The sequence below is a fragment of the Orycteropus afer genome, unplaced genomic scaffold (genome assembly GCF_000298275.1).
Source record: "Orycteropus afer afer isolate SDZICR_OR568_19922 unplaced genomic scaffold, OryAfe1.0 scaffold00342, whole genome shotgun sequence".
In the NCBI taxonomy this organism is placed as follows: Eukaryota; Metazoa; Chordata; class Mammalia; order Tubulidentata; family Orycteropodidae; genus Orycteropus; species Orycteropus afer.
Window position 1 is genome coordinate 971,414 of NW_006921929.1, and position 27,458 is coordinate 998,871.

At 38.4% G+C, this 27,458-nt stretch overlaps 1 protein-coding gene across 1 annotated transcript in view; it reads right to left on the reverse strand.

Annotated features, from left to right (window-relative positions):
- Positions 1-27,458, reverse strand: part of THSD7B (thrombospondin type 1 domain containing 7B) — a 1,104,189-nt gene that overhangs the window by 551,168 nt on the left and 525,563 nt on the right. The window contains exon 9 of the mRNA XM_042782491.1: positions 19,612-19,727. Coding sequence (XP_042638425.1) covers positions 19,612-19,727 — 116 coding nt within the window. The remainder of the gene's footprint in view (positions 1-19,611; positions 19,728-27,458) is intronic.

Sequence of the window (27,458 nt, forward strand, 5' to 3'; positions counted from 1 at the left end):
TCTCTCTGTGGCAGACACCACACACCCATGGAAGCCTGTACAAAAGCTATAATTTCCAGATTATCTGCATTTCCTCTATCATCAACCATTGTTAAAATATCTCCAATTCAGAGAGTTAACTTTATCAAATAGTGACCATTTTTGAATTTCAACCCTCCTCTCATTCTCTAAATATTACAACTAATATAATCTGCACCTAATCTCAATGTCTACTCAAACCATGTGGTTCTCAAAACTGGCTGCATATTAGAATCTCAGGGAATGCTTTTAAAAATTACCAATGCTCCAACTCAAACTAATTAATTCAGGACCTCTGATGGACAGGGTCTAAGCATTGGTACTTTTTAAATTTGTTTAAAACTCTCCAGAGCACAGAACCACTGATTAACACATTTAAAGCTAGCTTCCCTTAATCTTCCAATTTGTGAAACAGGAAAAAGACAATGCAGCATGCTTAACCGAACAACAGAAAACAAATGAGCACTAGCTAAATCATTACTGCACTGCAACACATTTAAAACAATGCAACCTGTCCTCTAGGTAAGTACATCATAATGGGTGTAATTGAAGATGTGTATTGTAAACAAGTAGGGTTAACAACACTATTTGTAATGACGAGTTGCACTTGTCTTGTCTTCTTCCCAATATGTGGTAAAATGACAGGGATTTATTTTCCTCCTATCCTGACCCACTTTCATTTGAGCAGATGAAAGGTCTAGTGGCTTCCTGCTAGAAGGCTCCCTAATTGGCTGCCTTGCATCAGTATTAAGAATGAAATACACTGGAACACCATACTGCATCGTCTACAGAGCCAGGTATAAATGTCATCCATTTAAGATGTGTGTTCATGATGCTGTCATCATTATTAGGCATTAATACTGAATTATGTACTAGAAAAACTCTTGACAAATAATCCATGTGGCCCTAACCTATTGAACGTTTATGCCTGCTTGGACATAAAAGGATGGTCTTCATGAGTGGTAGTATGCTGATTAGAGAGGACAGGGCAGTCTTCAGGGTAAGCTTATGGTCATAGCAAAGTGAGGAAATAGCTGAGTGAAGCAGAGTTTGCAGGTATCCTGGGATCTTTGGTGCTCTCTCCATTCTTTCAGGTGAGCGACTGTGGCCCTTGACCACTTGCTGTTGCTGAGCTTGCTATGTTCTAAACACACCACCACTCACAATGGCTCAATCACATAAAACCTAGTGTTTGTAAACTCCTTTTTGCAATGTCTCTTCCAGGCTATGTCTACATGTGAAAACTAGTGTAACCAAATGCAATATGGGGGAATCATTCAGACATTAATATCAGCTGTGATAGTGAAGGTTTTGTTTTTGCAAGAGTGGTAGGACAGGTGAAGGGAAAATATCTCTGTGAAACCAAACCAATTAAAATACAGATTTTCATTTTTTTAACCATGAATTCTAGCACAGAAGACAAAGACCTTAAATCATCTTTTTATACATGACATATGTGTTACTACTACTTAGCTTGTTGTCTTCATCATTTTCCAGTCATCAACATAAAGGCACTAGATTTTGAAATGTTTTCTTTTGGTTTAATGTTGATACCATAATATTACACTTCAAAATCAGTGAAAATGGAATCCAAGATCTGTATACTATAAACAAGTAAGGTTAAGAACACTACAGGCAGAGCTGAGCACCAGGGGCTTTTGGAAGAGGCTTGAGGTAGCCTGGAAGAAGAACTGAGCACTGGGGGCTTTTGGAAGTGGATTTAAGGGGCAGAAGAGGAGCCAGGAAGTGAGCATAGTGTTTTGGAACAGCTAAGGGAGATGAACTAGTCTGTCAGTTTGTTGTCCTGTGGTGGCTTGCGTGTTGGTATGAGGCTGGAGGCTATGCCACTGGCATTGCAAATGCCAGCAGGGTCACCCATTATGGACAGGATTCAGTGGAGCTTCCAGAGTAGGACAGACTTGGAAGAAGAAGCCATCCACTTTTCAAAGAACTGGCCAATGAAAACCTTATGAGATACTGTCTGATATATTACTGGAAAACTTTACCCCTGAAACACATAGTGCCAGAAGATGAACCTTTAGATTGAAAGGCATGCAAAATACAACTGAGAAAGAGTTGCCTGTTCAGAGTACAGCCAATCTTAATGATATGGATAGGGTAAAGCTTCCAGGACATCCATTTGCTAATGTGGTCTGACTTAACATGAGAAGAAGCAAATGAAAACATCCATTAATAATCAGAACATGGAATGTATGATGTATGAATCTAGGAAAATTGGAAGTTGTCAAAAATGAAGTGGAACACATAAAAATCAATATCTTAGGCATTAGTGAGCTGAAATGGACTGATTTTGGCCATCTTGAATCAGACAACCATATGATCTACTATACTGGGAATGACAGGCATGGCATGGCAGTCATCATCACAAAGAATGTATCAAGATCTGTCCTGAAATGCAATGCTGTCAGTGATAAGATAATATCTATACACCTACAAGGAAAACCAGTTACTGCTACTATTATTCACATTTACACACCAACCACCAAAGCCAAAATGAGGAAATTGAATATTTTTACCAACTTATGCAGTCTGAAATTGACTGAACATGCAATCAAGATGTGTCGATTATCACTGGTGATTGGGATGCAAAAGTTGGAAACAAAGAAGGATCACCAGTAGTTGGAAAATATGGCTTTGGTGATAGAAATAACACTGGAGATCACATGATAGAATTTTACAAGACCAATGACTTATTCATTGCAAATATCTTTTTCAACAACACAAATGGTGGCTGTACATGTGGACTTCTCCAGATGGAGTACACAATTGGCTACTTCCGTGGCAAGAGGCAATGGAGAAGCTCAATATCTTCAGCCAAAACAAGGCCAGGAGCTGATTGTGGAACAGACCATCAACTGCCATTATGCAAGTTCAAGTTGAAGCTGAAGACAATTAAAACAACTCCACAAGAGCCAAAATATGACCTTGATTTTATCCCTCCTGAATTTAGAGACCATCTAAAGAATAGATTTGATGCATTGAACACCAAAGACCAAAAACCAGAGAAATGGATGACATTAAGAACATCATCTCTGAAGAAAGCAAGAGGTCACTGAAAAGACAGGGAAGGAAGAAAAGACCAAAATGGATGTCAGAAGAAACTCTGAAACTTGCCCTTGAATGGAGAGTAGCTAAAGCAAATGGAAGAAATGACAAGATGAAAGAGGTGAACAGGAGATTTCAACGAGCAGCTCAAGAAGACAGTCAATTATTATAATTAAGTGTTCAAAGACCTGGAGTTAGAAAAACGAAAGGGAAGAAATGCTCAGCATTTGTTAAGATGAAAGAACTGAAGAAAAATTTAAGCCTTGAGTTGCAATACTGAAAGATTCTATGGGCAATATATTGAATGATGCAGGAAATGTCTAAAGAAGATGGAAGGAATACACAGAGCCACTGTACCAAAATTAATTGGTCAATGTTCATCTATTTCAGGAGGTGGCATATGATAAAGAATCAATGGTATTGGAGGAAAAAGCTGAGGTTGCATTGAAGAAATTGGTGAAAAACAAGGCTTCAGGAATTGATGGAATACCCATTGAGATGTTTCAACAAATGGATGTGTGCTGGAGGCACTCACTTGGCTATACCAAGAGATTTGGAAGAGAGCTACCTAGCCAACTGACTGAAAGAGATCCATATTTGTATCCATATTTGTACCCAAAGAAAGGTGATCCCACAGAATGTAGAAATTATCAAACAATATCATTGATATCATACACAAGTAAAATCATACAGAAGATAATTCAAAAATGGTTGCAGCAGTATATTGACCAAGAACCTCCAAAAATGCAATGCTGGATTCAGAGGAGGATGTGGAATGAGGGATATCATTGCTGATGTTAGATGGATATTGGCTGAAAGCAAAGAATACCAGGAAGATGTTTGTTGTTGTTGTTGTTGTTATGTGCCGTCGAGTCAGCCCTGACTCATAGCGACCCCTCCTTGGGTTTCCGAGGTGGTATCACTATGGAAGTAGATTGCCCAACCTTCCTTCCGAGGAGTGGCTGGTGGGTTTGAACCGCCAGCCTTCTGGTTAGCAGTCAAGTGCCTTAGGCACTATGCTACCAGAGCTCCTTAGGAAGATGTTCACTTGTATTTTATTGACTACACAAAAGCATTTGATTGTGTGGATCATAAGAAATTATGGATAACATTGAGAAGAATGGGAATTCCAGAACACTTAATTGTGCTCATGAGGAACCTGTATATAGACCAGGAGGTTTTTGTCCAAACAGAACAAAGGGATACTGCATGGTTTAAAGTCAAGAATGGAGTATGTCAGGGTTGTTTCCTTTCATCATGCTTACTCAATTTGTATGCTGTGCAAATAATCCAAGAAGCTGGTTTATATGAAGAAGATGGCATCAGGATTGGAGGAAGGCTCATTAACAACCTGCAATACACAGATCACACAACTTTGCTTGCTGAACGTGAGGATGACTCGAAGCACTTACTGATAAAGATTGAAGACTGAAGTTTGCATTGTGGATTACATGCCAACATAAAGAAAACAAAAATCCTCACAATTGGACCAAAAAGCAGCATTACAATAAATAAAGAAAAGATTGAATTTCTCAATGACTTCATATTACTTGGTTCTACAATCAACACCATTGGAAGCAGGTTTCCAGACATCTGATGATGTATTGCATTGGCAAAATCTTCTGCAAAAGACCTCTTTCAAGTACTGAGGAGCAAAGATATCTCCTTGAAGATTAAGGTACACCTAATGCAAGCCATGGCATTTTCAATCACCTCTTATACATGTGAGAGCTGGACAATTAATAAGGAAGACCAAAGAAGAGTTAGTGCTTTTGTGTTGTGGTGTTGGCAAAGAATGCTGAGAGTACCATAGACTGCTAAAAGAACTAACAAATCTATCCTGGAAGAAGTGCAGCTGGAATGCTCCTTGGAAGCAAGAATGGCCAGACTTCATCTCACCTACTTTTGCCATGTTGTCAGAAGAAACCACTCTCTGGAGAAGGAAAATATGCTGTTAGAGTGGAGTCTCAATGAAAGAGGAGAAGGCCCTCAACAAGATGGATTGACACAGTGGCTGCAATGATGGGCTGAGGTATAGCAAGGATTGTGATGATGGCACAGGACCAGGAAATGTGTCATTCTGTTGTACATAAGATCACTATGAGTTGGAGATGACTCGATGGCTCCTAACAACAACAACAACAGGTATATGAACTTGGGAAAATTACTTATCTCCTGTACTTCAAAAGGACATAATAAGAGTACCTTATTATAAAGCTTTTAAGAGGAATAATCAAGTGAGTACTAACTAAAGTAGCTAAAGTAGAGGCATATAAGAATTACATAAAAATGTTGGTTGGTGGAAGGATTACTGTGGTGGACAGGTTAAGCAGGTTAAATTAAACACACTCTGGACTTTCTTCAAGAAGCCTTTCCCCCCATAGCACACTCCTGCCCAGACATCTACAAAGCACCACATTGTATTTTGTTTTCTTGTCTCTTACTGCTTTCAAACAGGGTGTCTTCCCAGGTTTAATGTAGTGGAACACAGTAGGCATCTAATACATTTTTACTGAATGACTAAAAGGATGAATGAGTGAAAATAATGATGGATAAATATTTATCCATCTACTACTACACATATTCCCATGATATATGTGTGTGTGTGTGTGTGTGTGTATGTGTATGTATGTATGTATATGTATACTTCCCTTGAACAGGAAGATGTAGGCATTATTTTCTAACAATATGGCAGACTACATGTTGAGATAATCTGGCACAGAAAAAAATAAAAATGCTAGGATTTTTAAAAAATTTGATTTATCTTTCTATTTAAAATTTTTCAAATGCCTAATAAATGCAATCAGGAGCTCTGGTAGCATAGTGCCTAAGGCACTTGACTGCTAACAGGAAAGCTGGCAGTTCATACCCACCAGCTACTCTTCAGAAAGAAGGTTGGGCAATCTACTTCCGTAGTGATACCGCCTCGTAAACACAAGGAGGGGTCGCTATGAGTTAGTGCTGACTCTATGGCCCATAACAATAATAACAACAATTAATCATCAACTAGCTTCAACAATGTTCAACACATGGACAATCTTGTTTCATCTATATCTCTACTCACTCATTTAGAGTCCAATTGTTTTAGAGAATGTTCAGACATCATATCATTTTATCTGTAAATATTTCAGAATATAGTTATAAAGGTACTATTTTTTTAAAATGTAGTGATAGTAACACTATCATATATAAAATATTAATAATAATTCTAAAATATTAACAAATATCCCAACTGTCATATGTTCATATATGTCTGTATGTGCATGTTTGTGCATTTTCTTGAGTTGGAATCCAGTAAGTTCCAAGGTTACAGTTGGTTGACATGTCTTATAAATTCTTTTCTTATTTCCCTTGAAATTTCTAAGAAATAGCTCTAAAATTGTTTATAAATGTATAGCTGGAATGGAAGGATAGTAAGCTTTAGAGCACATGTCCCTGGAGGAATTTCTCTATCTCTGATGGAGAAAGCCCGGATTTCAATGGAAATGAAGAAATACAAAGCCTGGGACAGAGCATGGTGGGCGGTTTAGTCAAAGACTCTTCCACGTTACCTTGGTGTGTGGACTAGAAAAAAATTTCCTCCCAATGAATAAAAGAGTAGGGGTATTTTCCTGTCTTAGCTTTCATTCTCACAGAAGAACAAAATAAAAGAAGAAAGCCACCCAGAGATTTCTACACAAGCACCTGTATGAATATATGTGTGAAGTTGGGATCCACAATTTTCTATCTGTAAAACTGTAAACCAAGATGAAATGGTTTATAGATATTCTGGATTGTTTTGGAAAAAAAAATAATGAAATCTTCTAAGGAGAAGACATTGTTTTAGGAACAGAATACATAACAGAGCAAAAGAAAAAAAAAATATATATATATTCCTACTCTCATGTATCTTAGATTTGTTTAGGGGGAGAAAAATAACTAAACAATAAATAAGTTAAATATGTAGTGTTTCATATTGTGACTGAATGTGATGCAAAACACACACACACCAAAAATAGCAAAAATAGAATAGCAGAGAGTATAGGGCATATATGTGCCCGTGGAAGAGAAGGTGTCATGGTGTTGCGATTTTAAACTTCAAAGCTACTATGAGAAGGGATTTTGGAGCAAGAGCATGGAGGAATTGGTGGGAGGGAGTCACCTATATACTACCTAAGGAAAGAGAATCTTAGGCAGAAATAATAGCACATGCAAAGGTCCAGAGTTATGTTATATAAAGAGCATAGGGATGAGAGTGTTTAGATCACTGGGAAGTGAGGATGGACAACATATGGTAGGAAAGGAAGTCAGTTGTCTAGACAAAAAAAGAAAAAGGATTCTTACCTACTACCATACAGAAAAATAAATTATTAAAGGCTTAGATATAAAAGTTTTAGGTAAAAAAATAGGATAATATCTGTATATATATTTTAAATAGGAAAACTATCTTAAGACACACAAATGAAAAACAAAAAGTAAACAACTGAGAAATTCCACTATATTAAAATTAACCCTTCTCCTCATGAAGAGAAAAAATTCACTCTGAATGCCAATATCTGTACAATATCTAGTAAAAATATTTAGCATCTAGATTATTGTTTTTAAGACAATAAGAAAACAAGGGAGCTCTGCTAGCATAGTGGCTAAGGCACTTGACTGCTAACTGGAAGGCTGGTGGTTCAAACCCACCAGCCACTCCTTGGAAGGAAGATGGGGCAATCTATTTCCATAGTGATACTGCCTTGGAAACCCAAGGAGGGGTAGCTATGAGTCGGGTCCAACTCGACGGCATATGACAACAACAACAACAACAACAACAAAACAATCCAAGTACTTACCATGCTCCAGTCACAAATAAAATGCTTTACATGAATTAACTCACTTAGCCCTCATCATAACCCTAAGGCATAGTTACTCCAATTTTGCAGTTGGGGAAATGGAGGCACAGAAAACTTTTGTACCTTGTTCAAGTGGCCAGTAAGTGATAGAGAAGGTTTAAAACCAAAGCAGTCTGGATCCACAGTCTGTTCTTAATTACTCAGCTTTATTACCTATAACCAAAAAATACCTCTTCCAGGCCTACTCGTGCCTATCCTTAAATGTTCTCAGCTGAACACATATGGATTGCAACCCAATATAATAAGGTGGTTTAATGTGTTAGTCATTAGATACAGAAACTTGCTCCATAAGTAAAAAATCATAGTTAGTATCCCTAAAATCCTGGCTGCTCAGGAAAGCCAATAATGGCGTGGGCATATAGGCTCATATAGGTCTATACAGGCTCATAGGGAACCAAACTTACAAGGGCCATAATCTTGGTTTAACACTCTGTTATATCTATCTTGTAATTTTTAATAACCTCTGAACAAGGCACCTACATTTTCATTTTGCATGCATTGTTGCCATTGAGTGGTTCTGACTCCTAGCAACCTTATGTACAACAGAACAAAACAGTGCCTAGTCCTGAGACATCCTCACAATCATTGCTCTGTTTGACCCCATTGTTGCAATCACTATGTCATTCGATCTTATTGAGGGTATTCTTCTTTTTCATTGACCATGTACTTCACCAAGCATGATATCCTTCTCCAGGGACTGGTCCCTTCTGATAATATGTCTAAAGGATGAGAGACGAAATCTCACCATTCTTGCTTCTAAGGAGTGGTCTGGCTATACTTCTCCCAAGACAGATTTGTTTGCTCTTCTGGCAGTCCAAAACTCAAACTCACTGCTGTGGAGTCAGATCTGACTCATAGTGACCCCTCCTTTGGTTTCCAAGACAGTATCGCTTTGGAAGTAGATTGTCCAACCTTCCTTCCAAGGAGTGGCTAGTGGGTTTAAACCACCAGCCTTCTTTGCCAACACAATAATTCAAAGGCATTGATTCCTCTTCGGTCTTCCTTATTCATTATCCAGCTTTGACATGCATATGAAGAGAATGGGTCAGGAATACCTTAGTCCTCAAAGGGATAACTTTGCTTTTTAATGCTTTAAAGAGATCTTTTGCAACAGATGCGCCCAATGCAACATGACATTTAACTTCTTGACTGCTGCCTCCATGGGCATTGCTTGGGGATCCAAGGCAAATGAAATCCTTGACAACTTCAATATTTTCTCTGTTTATTATTTTGCACTGGACCCTGCAAATTATGTATCCAGTCCTGATAAGAACACATAGTAATGCTAGGATTTGCTCTATCCCAGAGTTCTGGTAGTGTATACCTAAGGCACTTGACTGCTAACCAGAAGGCTGGCGGTTCAAACCCACCAGCCACTCCTTGGAAGGAAGGTTAGGCAATCTACTTCCGTAATGATACTGCCTCAGAAACCCAAGAAGGGGTTGCTATGAGTTGGGTCCGACTCAAGGGCAAACAACAACAACAGAGTTCTGGTAGTTGCTTACTGGTTTTGTTTCTGTCTTTGCATTTAAATTCTGTGGGCAGGAAATAGGGTTTGTATAGTCATTCAGGTATATGAACTCCATCAGACAAATGAAGAATTTAGTATACTCTGGATTGTAAAATTGAATTTTGGTAATTTATACACTTAACTATATTTTTTATTCAAGAAAACTGTTTCTCCTCATTGTCCAGATAGTTGAATGGCCTCCCAGTTTTCTCACTGGTTTTCAGTGTTTCTAACCTCATTATTTTATGAACTTTTTTTTTTCCCTAAACACAAATGTGATTTTATCAGACTCATGCTTAAAATTTATATTTTCCCCAAAATTCAGGGTAACGTCCAAACTCCTTAGAGTGACAGAAATGGTTTAGTGAGCTGGCTCCTGCATGTCTCTCTCACTCTATCTCTTTTCACTCCTCAGTATGGATTATGTCATGCAATACCTGTAATTCATTTGATAACAATGTTCTCTGACACCATTGAGCCTTTGCACACACACTCCCCTGCTACCTGTGAAGCACTTCTATTGCATGTTTGCCTGGAAATTCCTGATCTACCAACCATCACGTCCTCTGTCATATCCTCCTCAACCACTGAGCAGAGCAACACCCCTATAGTCTTGGCTCAATGATTCTTGTGTTTATCCTTATGAAAAACATTTATTTACATATCTGAATCTCTCATTAAAAAAACCTCTTGATTGAAAGAACCTCATGTATCCATCTTAATGTTACTGACATTTGGCACAAAATGTGGAATATCCAAACTCTACAAAAATGTTTACTTAATTAATGATACATTCATCATCATCATTCATTAAACAAATATTCAGGCTCTTGTGACAGCCACTATTCAACATGTTTAAGCACTGATCAAGAAATAGAATTTACTCTCTAGCAGAAATAATGGTAAATGCTGCAGCTGTGGGATAACAGGATTATGAGCAAGAGAGAAAGGAGGAAAGGGGGATTTTTAAATAAGGAAGTTAGAGGAAGACTCTCTGAGGAAATGACATTTTAATGGAAAACACAAAAACAAAGTATTGACAAAAGGCACCTAAGCAATGGGCAGGGAAAAGATAATTCCAGGGAGAAAGATAAGCAAGAGAAAGTTTGAACATTGAATAGGCTTGGTCAGGAGGGAGAGTAGTATAGCTGGAGGGGAGTAAAGGAGGCAGTGGAAAGTGGGTCATGGTTTCACAAAGATGCCCAGTACCAGACTGTGAGCTAGAGCGCTCTTGATGATTCCTTCCACATAAGGGAGAGAGGCACATTTGTAGCCTCCCTCATGGCTGGACTCTCTCCAGCTCCCTCATTTACATCTTCTGTGGAATGTTGAGTGGCATCTAAATCATGAGTTTGGAAGAAGGCAGTGTACATAGGTGGTTCTATTTTCTTGTCTCTTCTCTTTCTCCAGGCACAGGTGCTTATAGGATTCACATATTCTACTCTATTCTCAGTGTGTCTGTCTATTCTCGGTGTGTCCATCCAAGGAAAGTTCTTCGGCTCTTCAGAGTAGACTGTCACCAGATAATCAGTTAATCAGTTGCTGTTAAGTGGATTGCAACTCACAGTGACTCAATGCGTGATAGAACAGGACTTTACTCCATAGGGTTTCCAATGGCTGGTTTTGGGGAAGTAGAATACCAGGCTTTTCTTCCAAGGCACCTCAGCACGGACTTGGGCCTCTAACCTCTTGTTAGCAACAGAGTGATTAACTGTTTGCCTATTCTAGGTAATTACTCAGATAGTTAAATCTAATCTGAGACTGAGACTCAACAAGGCCATTGTTGTTATACTCCTAAGCCACAACCTCCAATGTAGTTTCATCAGTAATAAAACTAATACTTTCATCTCCATTTCCTTTGACTAATCTTTAATTGTTGTTATATTTGGTTGAGGGAAAAGATGGTTAGGGGAAACACTGACCTCCTCAAAAGTCATGAATAGTGATATTCCATAATCCATGCATCCATGCAGAGTAATTATATATATATATAGGAGCTATGGTGGTACAGTGGTTAAAGCATTTGACTGCTGACCAAAAGGTCAGTAATAAATCCCCACCAGCCACTCTGCATGAGAAAGATGAAACAGTCTGCTTTCATAAAGATTTACAGTCTTGGAAACTCTATGAGGTAGTTCTACTATGTCCTATTGTATCACTATGAGTTGGAATCCATTTGACGGCAGTGCATTTTTTATATATATTCTAAACTTCTGTTATTGTCTTTCTATGATAGTGTGTGTGTGTATGAATGTATATATATTTATGTTTGTATGTGTGTGTGTATATATATACATATACATGTCTGGTGGCATAGTGCCTAAGGCATTTAACTGCTAACCAGAAGGCTGGTTGTTCAGACCCACCAGCCACTCCTTGAAAGGAAGATTGGGCAATCTACTCAGAAACTCAAGGAAGGGTCACTATGAGTCAAGTCAACTCGATGGCAGTGAGTTTGTTTGTTTGTTTTGATACATATATATACATATGTATACATATATACATGTCTACATATTTGTGTGGGAGCTCTGGTAGCATAGTGGCTAAAGCACTTGACTGCTAACCAGAAGGCTGGTGGTTCAAACCCACCAGCCACTCCTCGGAAGGAAGGTTGGGCAATCCTACTTCCGTAGTGATACTGCCTTGGAAACCCAAGGAGGGGTCGCTATGAGTCGGGGCCGACTCGACGGCACATAACAACAACAACAACAACAACATATTTGTGTGTGAACATATATATGTGTATATATACATATACACACACACACACATCTGCTTCTAAAATGAGTAACTTTTATGACCTGAATATTCATGGATCTTCCAACTTATTTGGGGGACACTAAATACAAAATGAAGGAGAAGGAGGGAATTAACACTTTCTGAACAATCATTGTTGGGCTAATACCTTCACATGGGATTAAAAAAAATTATGAAGTACCTTGAATATAATGAAAATAAGACACACAAGCATACAATGTGCATAGCATGCATAGGTATCTAATGCACTACAGCATTGCATAGTGTACACAGGCACAGGTTATTTGGGCAAAAATACCATAAATTGTCTTACAGTTGGTACATGTTCTAGATGTGTTATAGATGACCATATGCAATCTCAAGGAGATAAACTAAATTTCGGGTCATACAGCTAAGAATTAGCAACACCAGCAGTATACAACAAGTTTGTTCATTAGATCTTAATGCTCTGGCTCTTCCCACTACACATGAACGAGGTAGAGAGAAGGTCAAGAGAGAACATGATTAAGTGTTAAACTAAATATAATCAAATAAGAATGTAATAAATGTTCTGGTCATTCAGCCATGAGAATGGATATTGTTGGCTTGTCTTAGAATTTCCAATAGAACTTGTCACCACTTTCATGATGTCTGAATTCTAACTTTGGTTAATATCCATATGGTCTCAAAGTAAAATAATGGTAAGCATATTTTAGTTATCAGAGAAAATTATATTTAACTTGGAAAGATCTCAAATGGCAAAGAATCTACCATTTCTGGTATACTTATTTTTGTATATTATATTCCTTATCATTAAGAGCATGTCATTCACAAGGTTGTAGTCACTTCTTGGCCAGAGGGAGTGGTTGGTTGGATCTGTGGGCTTGGAACTATGGTCGCAGGGGAGATCAAGCTCAATTGGCATAACATACTACACAAAAACATTATTTCACATCCTACTTTGGTGAGTAGTGACTGGGATCTTAAAAGCTTGCAAGCAGCCATCTATGTGCAACGATGGATCTCTCCTTATCCAGAGCAAAGAAGAATGAAGTAAACAATAGATGTATGGAAACAATTAGTCCAAGGGACTAGAACACAAAGAGATCCTCACCCTATACAACTATGAGACCAGAAGAACTAGCTGGTGTCTGACTACCACTGTCAGCCACTCGAAGGGGGATCTATGTAAGAGATCCTAGATAGAGTAGGAGAACAATGTGAAACAAAACTCAAAATCCCTCCCCAAAAAGAATCAGGTTTGCTGGTCTGACAGAGCCTGATGGAACCCCTGAGACTATGACCCCTAGCTGCCCTCGGGTCTGGAATTGAACCCATACCTGTGGCTTCCAGCCAAATAAAAGACAAGCATATGAGCTGAACATTTACATTAGGTAGATACACTCCATGGTGAGATCAATCATGGGAGAATAGAAGGGTTGTGTATGCACAAGGAGACAACTGGAGGGAGGCAGGAGTGCATGGGAGGGAAGGACACAGGGAAGAGGTAACTGGGGAGGAAGGGGGAGGGAGCTATTGCATTGTGGGAGACTGTACAATTGTCAATGTCATGAGACCAATTGTATGTGAACTGCTGTATGGAAGACGAGTTTGTTCTGTAAATTTTCACCCAAATCACAATAAAGTTAAAAATAAATAAAACAGCAGGTCATTCAGTAGATATTCTACCTGAGCATCTATATTGTTGTTGCTATGTGCTGTTGAGTCAGCCCCAACTATAGCAAACCCTCCTTGGGTTTCCGAGGTAGTTCCACCATGGAAGTACATTGTTCAGCAGTCAAATGTCTTAGGCACTATGCTACCAGAGCTCTATATATTGCTACTTAATTCTGGAGGAAGTTCAAGAGATTGGCAGAATATTCCCTGGTGATTTTTTCTATTCGGAAACATTTAAAAGTTGTGAGTCTAAATCATGAGCAATCTATCCCATTTTGATCAAGAACTTAATATCCCCCTCATTTGTTACCATACATAAATTATATGCTGTTCTTATAAAATTCAGAGTTCCAAACTGACATATTAAGATGCTGACGTTTAACTCCATTTCTAACTCCAAACTTTGTTATAGTAATACAAATTAAGCCTTTGTAAATCTATCATCATATCAGCTAATCCAGTGAGTCAGAAACCTCCAGAATTCACACTTTAATTTAGATTCATATTAAAATGGGACCAAAGCCACAGAATTTAAAATAATTTATTCATTTTAATTGTAGATTATTTAATAAACATAACTAACACCCTGTTGTTGTTGTTGTTATGTGCCATTGAGTCGGCCCCAACTCATAGCGACCCCTCCTTGGGTTTCCGAGGCAGTATCACTACGGAAGTAGGATTGCCCAACCTTCCTTCCGAGGAGTGGCTGGTGGGTTTGAACCGCCAGCCTTCTGGTAGAAGTAACACCCTAGCAAAGTCAAAATAATTTAGTCTGTTTTTTCATAGGAAGTACATTAAAAGGCTAAAAATAAATTCCTAAGTAGAATGGGTACCTTGGTTTAGGTAAACCAATTCATTTACCTATGTAGGCAAATAAAGCAATATGCCCAGAGTTCAAGCAGTGTTTGTTAAGAGATCATTGGAGAAAGGTTGGGGGAGGGGAAGTGTGTATCACCATTGAAAGTGCTTCTTACATCTGAAAATTTCTATTTTATTTAACAAGAATTTATAGCCCTAGAGCTAGAAATTTTGACTTTAATAATGCTTCCAGGTGATTCAGGTGCACAATAAAGTTTGAGAATTACAGGTTTTGAACTCCCATTTCCTCAAATATTCTCTCCCACTGATAGTAGCCCCCTAATTAACCCATGGTTATTTAATAATCTCTTGGTCCCTAGGTATAAACTAAACATGAAGGTAAATAGGATTGAAGTGGAAAGCTGGAAGAAATCTGAAAATTGAATCTTTGCTCCTTCAGGTCCCTAGGCTCCCAGGCTGTGAAAAGAATTATCTAGGCTTGAAGTGTTGGAGGCAAAAAGAGACCACAGAGGCTTAGAACTATTTTCATTACAATGCCAACCACTTAGAAAGATAACTAATTGAATTTCTGGAAATTACAGCAAAATTTAAAGTTGCTTGATGATTGATTCTTTTACATGCCCTATGATTCTTCCACTCTCAGCCAGTGCTAAGGGAAGACATTCAGACAACAGAGTTAATTTTTTTTTGGATGTAGCAGCAATACACAGAATAGCAGTGGCTAAAGTAAGCCCTGGCTTAACAAAGCTAACATGCCTTCCTTAAGTGTCAGGAGACTTTGATAGCTGGGATACTAGGGGAGTATTTCTTATTAATCCTGTCTCTACCTGTCTAGAACCATTTTACAGAGGAATTATGTTCATCTCTAATGAATCAGAAATTAAAATAAATAGCTGAATCTCAATCAAACACCATTATTATAAATTATATTATCTCCCTGCAGTTTTCTACTACTTACCTTTAAAAGTCTGATTTTTTTCCAGGTATGTTACCATTAAAATTCCAAAGCCAGCCCCCTAGATGTGACTTTTCAGGTAGCTGTTATTTCCACCCCAACTCCATCCCAAAAAAGGTCAGGCAAATAGAAATTATAGATGCTATTGGAAAACAATGGTTATTTGCTACTACCATACTAACTCTGTGACAAAACACTACTGAGAAAGTGAAATAGCAGTTATAAAAGCTCTGTCTGATGTCCCACCAACCAAATATAACGCAGTGATGAGGACAATCTTCAACAGCTGTCACTACTCCTTTTCCAGTCACTGAGAGATGGTTTGAAATGGCAATCATATCTGCGCCCTTGTGGGCCATTCTTTTATGTCACTCCCATGAAGTGTTGGTATAGATGTGCAAGTCAAAGAGCATTTGGGGATCTTAGATGCTCAGGGGTGAAGTGTTCCAAGGAATGGTGTTAATGCTCTCAGTCTTTGTGACAGGCTCTCTCTTCAATGACCTACATATTTTCCTCCCCTACTTTCAGGTTGCTAGTTTCCTCACAGAGTGAGAATCATGCCCTGCTTGAGAGGACATGATCGTCAAGAGAGGAATAAATATGTGTGGATGACCCTCATTTTACTCTGCACAGCAGCATTGATCTTCTTTACTCTTTCCTTTTATTTTTTAATTTTCCCTTTGTCACCACGGCCAATGTAACATACAAATGACCAAGGCTAGGGTGTGGATGTGGAGGAAAGGGACAAAGTTATTAACTCGATCTTAGACCTATATTCAATACCGTTGTTGTTATTACTGTTAGATCCCGTCAAGTTAGCTCCAACTCACAGCAACTCTATGTAGAACAAAATGAAAAACTGCCCAGTTCTGGGTCAGCCCCCAAATCCTGAGCCCATCATTGCAGCCACTGTGTCAATCCATTTCATTAAGGGCCTTCACCTTTTTTTCTAATCCTCCACTTTATGAAGCATGATATCTTTCTCCAGGGAATGGTTCCTTCTGACAACATGACCAAAGTAGGTCAGATGAGGTCTGGCCATTCTCGCTTCCAATGAGCATACCAGCTACATTTCGTTCAAGGACAGATTTGTTTGTTCTTCTGGCAGTCCATGGTACTTTCAGTATTATTCGCTAACACCATAACTCAAAAGCATCAACTCCTCTTCAATCTTCCTTATTCATTGTCCAGCTTTCATATCTTATAAGGCTATTAAAAATATCATGGCTTGGGTTAGACACATCTTAGTCTTCAGAGACATATTTGCTCTTCAGCACTTTAATGAGGTTTTTTGCAGATTTGCCCAGTGTAATATGTCACCTTATTTCTTGACTACTGCTTCCATTATCATTGATTGTGGAACCAAGTAATATGAAATCTTTGACAATTTCAATCTTTTCTCCATTTATCAAGATGCTGCTTATTTGTCCAGATGTGAAGACTTTTGTTTTCTTTATGGTAAGGTGTAATCCATTCTGCAGAATGCAGCCTTTAATCTCCATCAGTAAGTACTTCAAGTCATCTCCACTTTCAGCAAGAAAGGATGTGTCTTCTGCATATTACAGGTTATTAATGAGTCTTTCTCCAATCCTGATGGCATATTTTTCTTCATATGGTCCAGGTTCTCAAATTATTTGCTCAGCATACAGATTGAACAAGTATGGTGAAAGGATACAACCCTGACACACTCCCTTCCTGATTTTAAACCATGCAGCATCCCCTTGTTCTGTTTGAATGACAGCCTTCTGGTCTATGTACAAGTTCCTCATGAGCACAATTAAGTGCTCTGGAATTCCCATTGTTTTCAATGTTTTTCATAATTTGTTATGATCCACACAGTCAAATGCCTTTGCATAGTCAATAAAATACATGTAAACATCTTTCTGGTATTCTTTGCTTTCAGTCAATATCCATCTGACATCAGCAATGATATCCCTCATTCCATGTCTTCTTCTGAATCCAGCTTACATTTCTGGAAGTTCTCTGTCAACATATTGCTGCAACCTTTTTAGAATTATCTTCAGCATGGTTTTACTTGCATGTGATATTAATGATATTGTTTAATAATTTCCATATTCTGTTGGATCATCCTTTTTGGAATGAGTACAAATATGGATCTTTTCCAGTCAGTTGCCCAGGTAGCTATCTTCCAAATTTCCTTTTTTTTTTTTTTTTTTCAATTTTTACTGTGATTTGGGTGAAAGTTTGCAAAGCAAATTCATTTTTCATACAGCAGTTCATACACATTTTGTCTTACATTGACTCCTATTCCCCACAAGGTAACAGCTCTCTTCCCACTTCCTTCCCATAGCTATCTCTTCCCTGGGTCCTTCCCACCCATGCACTCCCACCCTGCAAGCTGTCTTTATTTGCATATACTGTCCTTCTGTTCTCCCATGCTTTATCACTCCCAGTAGTGTTATCTACCTGATGTAAATGTTCAGCCCATCTGCATGTCTATTATTTGACTGGAAGCTACAGGATTGAGTTCAATTCCAGATCTGAAGGGTATCTAGAGGCCATAGTCTTGGGGCCTCACCAAACTCTATCTGACAGCAAGCCCTCCTGCTTCTGAGTTGGTCTCAGTATGGATACTCTGCTGAAACCTGTCCACCATGGGTACCCCTGCTAGTATTTGAAATATCAGTGGCATAGCCTTCAGCCTCACAGCAACACATAAGCCACCACAATATGGCAAAATGACAGATGAGTGGTGGTACTTAATGGTACAAAACAGCAAAAACACCATCAATGTCACCTTAAAAGGAAAATGTTTCTCTGTTCACCCTCACATTTGGAAAATCTGGGACAAGGAAGAGAAGCCATAGAATATGCTAGGATAGGTTTTCTTTTCTTTTTTCTTTCTTTTTTTTTAATTATGTTAAATTATTTGACATACCTCTAATTCAGATCTTGATTTTTCCATAATCAAGAAAATAAATGTGTGTGCTTGAAACCTGTCCACCATGGTTCACCCTGCTGGTACTTGAAATACTGGTGGCATAACCTCTAGCCTCACAGCAACATGAAAGCCACCACAGTATGACATGCTGGCAGATGAGTGATAGATATTCAGTACTAGGATATCTGTAGTTCCACATAGATCAGCTTCTCAGGGGACTGTAATCAGCTTTAGGGGAAAGATCTGTTCTAACAAAGTCACTTTTACCAAAGTACAACTATGTGTGCATCTAGGATTTAGGATTATAGTCCTCCAAATACATCCAAGTGTATAAAGCATCACTATGAAGGTTATATTTCAGTTTTTCTACTTGTTCAACCCACTTTAATATATTTGGTCTTGTTATTTCACATTCTGATATTTATCAATAGACACCTGGGTGGCACAAATGGTTTGTGCTCAACTACTAACCTAAAGGTTGGCAGCTCAAACCCACACAATAGTACTGTGGAAGAAAGGCCTGGTAATCTTCTAGCATAAAGATTAAAACCAAGAAAACTCTCTGGAGTAGTTCTACTCTATAACACATGGGTTGCCATGAGTTGGTATCCATTCTTTGGCAATGTTTCCTTTAAAAAAAAAAAAATCTATATTTATCAGTAGTATAAGCACAGGATTTATGGTCCTAGAAACTAATGAAGATAGCTGAAATTGGTCTCTAAGCACATAAAAGCCCCCAAAATTATGATGGTGATGGTGTTTTATGTGGAATCACAGTACCAAATATCACTACAGGACTAAGAGAAGATGAGTACTATGGCAATATATGTCAGTGAAATTACAACATATAACAAACTGAATATATTTTCCATCTAAGCTATGATAGATCTGGAAATAAGAGATATCATTTACAAACTTTTACAAACCATGTTCCCAGGGCAACATGGAAATGGGAAAGAAAGATGCTTACAATCTGCAATCTCTTTATTTTTTTAGCAGTGGGAGAACAATCAGATGGTTAGGAAAGAAACACAACATAGCATTGACCCACCTGATTGGCACAAACTTGGGCAGGGCGTCCACTCACTGAAAGGTGTCACAATGCAGTTTTTTTTGCATGGAAGGAGACATGGACGCACTGTTTCTGGCCGAGTAGAATCTGGACATCTGACAATGAAAGAGAATGTATCAATGCCTCCCAGAGACAGTAAATGGTGTAACACAGAACCATAAGATTTTAGAACAGAAAACCCTGAGGCTGGATTGTTCCTTTTATAAATGAGAGAAGAAAGACCCAGAGAAGTTAAGTTACTTGCCCAAGGGTAAATTGCCCAGAGGCAGGTCCAGTGCCATCTTCAGTTGTCTTGATACAGAGACAAAAGCACTTTCTGCTAGATCAGAAAAAAGTAACTCTTGTAACTAATGAAGGTTATGGATTATGACAACAAAGAAAAGTTGTAACATAAGAAAAATGCCAACCAAGTGTCTATCAGTATCAATTCAAATAAAACATTATGTTTTTTAAAATGAACAAATCAGTAGAAATATTTTTTAAAAAGTATTTTGTTTAGGGTGATAATTAAAATTAGTAATATCCACTCAACCCCAAAAGGAGGAAAATACAAGGTAATATACAAGGTGATGTGTATTTGTATGACTTAGGTTTACTTATCCCTAGCTCAAGGAGATTAAGTTTCCTTAGGACATGAGTTTTTTTTTTTTTTTTTTTTTTTCAGTTAAATAGCATTAAACCCAGATATAGATATGTAGGTGCATATATTATTTATATATGGGTAGACACATATATTAGAAATAAAAATCATAGAAAATCATTTAAAAACACTATATAACTAACAGAATTTTTTAATATTTAAATAATTGGCAAATTTTTATATAGAACATATATTATGAAAATATGACAGACTGCAAATAACAAATAGAGTGACTAGCAATAACAAGAGAAACATTTCAGTTATGTTATTTTGCTGATAATTAATTTAATGCTCATATTTGGGAAGGAAGTAACATAGTCAACAGATTCACAATCACTTGGAAGAACTGAAGTCTCGGAAAATGGCAAATCAGTATTTATTTGTGAGTGTGTTCACTTGCTTGCATTTTTTTATCAGTATATATATATTTAAAAAACCCGCTGCCATCGAGTTGTTTCCAACTCACAGTAACCCCCATTGGGTTTCTGAGGCTGTAAATCTTTATGGAAGTCGACCACCCCGTCTTCCTTCCATGGAGCAGATGGTGGGTTTGAACCACTGACCTAAAGGTTAGCAGTCAAGTGCCTTATCCACTATGCCACCAGAGCTCCTTTTTATGAGTATAAAAGGCTAAAAACTACATTGATTAGTAATAAGCTGAGAAGAAAAATGAAAGTACTCTGCAAAATATATTTGCATTTTAAATTCTGTTTCCTGTAAGTTTCTTGTGTTGTTGTTGTTACGTGCCGTTGAGTCAGACCAACTCATAGCAACCCCTCCTTGGGTTTCCAAGGCAGTATCACTACGGAAGTAGATTGCCCCGTCTTCCTTCCGAGGAGTGGCTGGTGGGTTTGAACTGTAAACTTTGATCAGGTAGGTTACAAATCCTGGTGTTAAGTGACTTTTCTACATCCTTTTACTTATTCCTAATGAAAACTTTGAGAATTATTATGATCTTCATTTTCAGATGATAAATTTTGTCATTGAACTAATAAGTAATTGTTTTGGTTACCTAGTGCTGCTCTGACAAGAATATATCAAAAATGGGATGGCCTTAACAAACAGGAGTTTACTCTCTTAACAGTTTGGAGGCTTTAAGTCTGAGTTCAAAGTGCCAGGCTCTAGGGGCTGGGTGAAAGCCTCTCAACCTTGGCTTCAACTCTGCTTCCTACTCCCAGCGCAATGGAGCTAGAGGGTTTTCTTCACTCAGTTACTGGCTAAGGCTGACAAGCCCAAGGTTGACAAATAAAAATGCACAGTCCTGATGTTACCAAACCACACTGCAGGCCATTAATTCAAGTCCACTGAAAATCCCAAGGTCGGCAGAGCATGTCAGGCTGTCAAACAATGACTCGGCTATATGCAGGGTTCAAGTGTGCCATAAGCTAGACACCATTGCCCAAGGCTTCCCCTATATATAGGAAGCAGACCACATCCCTAAGGCAGCTACTCAGCTGCTCACAGTAGATTCCACTATGGAGTTGATTACCAGTCTCATCATGGGGAATAGTACATCCAGCTGTCCAGCCAGTCAACCAGACCCAGCCAAGTTGACACATAAACTTAACTACCATAGTAATAGACCCAAAATCATATGGATAAAGAGCATTTCAGGAAAATTATGACAGAAAATACACCAAGCTAGCAAGTTCAAAAAGCCAATTAACAGAGTTCTAATAGGAAACAGCAGATCCAGGGAGCAAGGGAAATTAACAAGAGTGGATTAAAATATACACAGCTGATGAAGGTATGACAACTTGGTGACAAAAGTCTACCAAGTATATGCAACTTGACCAATGTGCAACCACAGTGAATGTTCAAATTCAAACACAAAGAAAAATAAGAGAAGAAACTAAAAATGATCACAGCAAAGGATGGAGAAAAAATGTCATCTACAAAGGGAGAAGAACTTGACTGACATCAGGCGTCAACAATTTACATAACTATGAAAATGTAGGCTTTTTTTATGTTTAGAAAGAATGAGTAGACAAAGCAAGGAAGACCAAACTTGATTATGTGACAGGACACATAACAGCATAATTTACCACTGTAAGGTAAAGATGCAGAGGATAGGAGATAGAAGGAGAAGAAAGAATGAAAGTTTTGATGTTCTCACAGAACAAAATAGGTGTCCAGAGAGTTCATCTAACTGTAAATAAAATAAGAAGCAAGGTTCTGAAAATATAAATCAAAAGTACTAATGTACTAACCAACAGGAGACTGACATTGTGGGAGGAGTTGGGAGAAGAGCTGGTGTAAATGAGCTAAAGTCCATTGCTTTCATGGGAGGGAATTAGGCATAAACATTTTAAATTGATATGTGAAGATAAAAATTAATGAAAATATCTATCATTTAGAATAAGGAGGTAACTACCAGAAAGGGAGAGGTAGTAAAATTATATACTTGAGTTTTATCAGCATAATGACACAGTGAAGACAGATAAGAAACTAATGAAAGAGTTGGCTGTGGTTGGGAAGCAGGCAGATTGAGACAGGGTTGGATGCAAGGCTTCTCACTGTTTACCTTTTCTACTGTTTTGACAGGTGAATGTTGTGAATACTTACCCAGTTGAGAGAGAGTAACTGTTTTCAGGAAATGAGAATATAAAGTAGAGAAAATGTGGGTGGGAATCTGGTGCTTTTCATCATCAGCCCTTTGGTCTTACTGCATTCCTACTATGAAGTGTGTAGGGACCTAGATGACACTGTTTGCCCTGGACTGCTAATCTAAAGGTCGTAGGTTCAAACCCAGCAGTATGGAATAATAGGTTTGGCAGTCTGCTTCTATTAAAATTATGGCCAAGAAAACCTTAAGAAGCAGTTCTATTCTATCACACATGCGGTTGCTATGAGTCAGCAAACAACAACAACAATGTTGTTGTTGTTATGTGCTATCAAGTCAGACCTGACCCATAGCAACCCCTCCTTGGGTTTCCAAGGCAGTATCACTACGGAAGTAGATTGCTCCATCTTCCTTCTGAGGAGTGGCATTTTTAATACAAATCGATTAAAAAAGAAAAATATATATTCTCAGAAAACTCACTCAGTAAATTATTTATTAGTGGTATTAGTATTAATCATCCTCAATTTCATAAAGCTACCTATCAAATACATTAATTCAGCTAGCATAACAATAAGAGAAAAAAGGGTGTCTTTATGAAGCTATGTGGTTGTTGCCACGTGCCACTGAGTTGATTCCAACCCATAGCAACCATGTAGGACAGAGTAGAACTGTCCCATTGGAGCTCTCATGGTGTAGTGCCTAAGGAATTTGACTACTAACTAGAAGGCCAGCAGTTTCCTCGGAAGGAGGACTGGGCAATTCTGAGGAGAGATGCTGCCTTGGAAACCTAAGGAGGGGTCACTAGGAGTCTAATCAACTCCATGGCAGTGAGTTTGGTTTTTCTGGTTATAGGATATCCAAGACTTTATGGAAGGAGACTGACATATCTTTCTCCCACAGAGCAGCTGGTGGGTTTGAACCTTTAGGTTAGCAACCAAGCACTTTACCACTGCAACACCAGGGCTCTGTTTATGAGGATATAAAAACCCCAAAACCAACCTCACTGCCATTGAGTCTATTCCAACTCATAGTGACCTCCTTTGGGTTGGCAAAGTGGTAAATCTTTACTGAAGTAGGTTGCCCTGTCTTCCTTCCATGGAGCTACTGGTGAGTTTGAACCACCAACCTGCTGGTTAGTACTCAAATGCCTTAGGCACTGTACCACCAGAACATTTTATGAACACATAGTCTTATTTAAACAAGCTACTCTTCTTCTGGTGAAGAAAATTTACACCATACTTTAGTAGAGATAGCAGAAAATACTGAAATCATCCCCAAGACCTTTGTCTATACCCTGAGGGCTTGGAAAATAAACTGAATGGCTATTTTATTCTCATGCCTTTTCAACCTCCCCTAGTATATGACTGGAAATGAAAGCATAATTTGAGTAATATAAAATTCCTATGTGCTCAAATGGGGTTATAAGCCTCCCTCAATACATACTGATTCAGGCATGTACAAAATAGCCTAGAAATGTTTTCAACTCTGGGCTTCAAGACTCAAATATTGCAGGGATTCAGTTCATTTCAATTAGCATTAGGTGTTAATGTCTTTTATTTTTGTTAGTTGATACTGAGTTGACTCAGATGCATGGTGACTCCATGTACAACACAATGAAGCACTGCCCAGTCTGCAGCACCATAACTATGTCTGGTATGCTCAAGTTCATTGTTGCAGCCACCATATATTTTAGGAGCCTTCCAACCTGGAGGGCTCATCTTCCAGAACTGTACCAGACAATGTTCTGTTGTCACTGATAGGGCATTCATTGGCTAATTTTCAGAAGTAGATTGTTAGGCCTTTTGGCCTAATCTGTCTTAGCCTGGAAGCTCCACTAAAACTTGTCCATCATTTGTGACTCCATTGATATTTTAAAAACCAGTGGCATAGCTTCTGGTATTATAGCAACTCACAAGCCACAACAGTATGATAAACTGGCAGATGGGTGGTGCTAAATTTTTTAGGGGGATAATATTATCTACTTTATTCACTCTTTATAAATATAACTCATAAAAAAATGCTCAATAAAATGTCATTTTTCTATAATATGGGTTCCTTTCTCTGTGCATGTTCTTCCCTGAAGTCCACAAGAGATTGTCATCCCACAATGTCAACCTCAAATTGTATTGTTTTTGCAGAGGCAAGAGATGGAAGGCTTTCCTGGAAATGTGCATGACTTCTGGTTCAATAGGGGCAAAGTGTTCTCTGCAGTGAGTAGAATTATCTTTTTGTTCATTTCTTTTGCCTGGTAGGTTTACTTTGTTCCTCAGGGGTTCAACTTTCTCCTCCTTTCTATTCATGTACATGTTGTATATGTCTTCAAGTATCATAACATTTCCAATCTCCATAAATTTCCTCTCATTCTTCAAAAATAGCCCCCCCCCTTTTTTTTTCTTACAACTTAATGCTCCCATCTTCTGAAAACTATAAAGCTTATTTTCTGCACCTCTGTATTGTCAATGTCCCAGAGAGGCTTTCTGACATCTTTGGTGTTGGTGGTTTATCATGTGTATGTGCATGTGCATGCTGTACATATATAAGTTTTTAATGCCTTGATGGTGGAATTCTATCTTCTATCTTAAAAACTCCATATCTTACCTCATAGTAAATATTTAATAATGGTAAGTGAAAGATTAAATACCATTACATGCTGTTGGATCCTGAACATAAATAAGCCACAGAAGATATTAGGCTAATTCCTCCAGCAATGTCCAAAGCAAAATTGAAGCCTTCAAATCCATGGAAACATATGGATTTGCTTTTTATCTGGTAAATAGTGTGGTTCCTTGGCTTCTGTCACAATATATGCTTTCTACTTTTTGTGTAACATTCTGATCCTGGACTGGCAATGCTGTCAAAGAAAGGATGAACACATCTGATCTCAGTAAATATATTTTCTTGGACTTGCAGTTCAATATTTTATAGTATTGTCTTTTGATCACCTGTAGGCTTCAGTTCAGTATAGGCACAATGCTGAATTGCATCAAATAGAACTACAAAGACTGGTCATTCTTCAGTTATGCCTCCATAATCAAGAGGCAGACCCACAATGCTCCATTTCCTTGATCAGCCATCCCACCCAAGAAATGACACATTCATCTAACTCTGCTAGATGGGGCTAACTTGCCACATTTTTAAAAATAAATGTTTAAATGGAGTTATTTATTACTATATCTCATAAAATGCCAAGGGTTTTCACATTAAAAGGCAGAAACGCAGAAACTGCCTTATCAGGAAGTCTGGAAGGCTATGGTTGTCTGTTTTTAATCTTTATTATTATTTTTAATTACATTTCAACTGAAAAGAAAACACTGAATAGTGAAACAAAACCAAACAAAACCCCAGAAATATCCCAACAAGGTCTCACTTCAGGTTCAGCTGTGTCCTGTCAGGTTCTCATTTTCTGATATGATCAGTTAAATTACTCATACAATGGTAACATTCTCACCTTTACAATTACATGGAAATTAAAACACCAACCCAGAGATGCAAGTACATTCAAAACATTCTGTGCATTCCAGTAATTGTTAGCCCAATCATTCCATGTGGCACACTTCCTTCTCTCTAGCCCGAAGACCATTCTTTCTTTAGGATAGTTTCTTCTTCTGTTTTGTTTCTATCCTCTTACCCACACCTCAAATATTTCATAAGTAGCTGGGATATTTTTTCACTGCCAAGGTTCTCACATGAAATAGAAAAAAAATTACAAATATATATATATATATCGAGAGAGAGATGAAAAGAGAGAGAGAGGGAGAGCTGGTGGCATAGAGCCTAAGTCATTTGACTGCTGTGGTATAGTAAATTACATAGTGTGGCTTTTCCAGCCATAAGTCTTCATAAACTTCATGATGGAATTTGCTGTGAGTGACTGAGTAGGTCCTGATTGTTAAAGTTACCCACCTGGTGTATTTCTGTTGAGAGCGGTATAAAGCTTTCTTCTGGGAAGTTCTCTCTCTCTCAGCTGTATAAAATTCTGATGTTGGGATTGGTTAGTTTGGCCACTCTACCAGGCTCAAAAGGAGCCCTCCTAGAGGCAGAAGGAGTCTTTCTGACTGCTGGCTGAGAAAGACAGTCTGCTGAGAGAAATGCATTCCTGAGAGATATCAGAGACACACACTGCTGAGAGGGAGACATGAGAGTCACACACTACTGGGAAAGCGATGTGCTACTGAGATTGCCAGCTGCTGACCAAGATGGCCAGCTGTGAGAGACTGAGTGCATTTGTAAACTTCAATTGTAGTCTGATTTGTCCCTAATAAATCCCATAATCTGTATGTTCTGTGTGGCCACTGCAATGAATTATTGAACCCAGCAAAGAGGTGGTAGGTGCTGTGGGTAGAACAGTTGTTGAAAGGGCTAGAGGAAGGCAGCATGTCTGGCCTCTTAGGAATAGGCCTTGGACTGCTGATGGTGATTCTGTCTTCTTCTTGTGGGGTTAGAAGAGGTTAGAAGATGCAGCCTCCTTGCCCCTTTGGCAACTGCTAACCAGAAGGTTGGAAGTTCAAACCCAGAAGCTGCTATGTGGAAGGAAGATAGGCCAATCTACTTCCATAAAGATTTACCACATCATAAACCCAATGGGGGGAGCTCTGGTAGCATAGTGGCTAAGACACTTGCCTG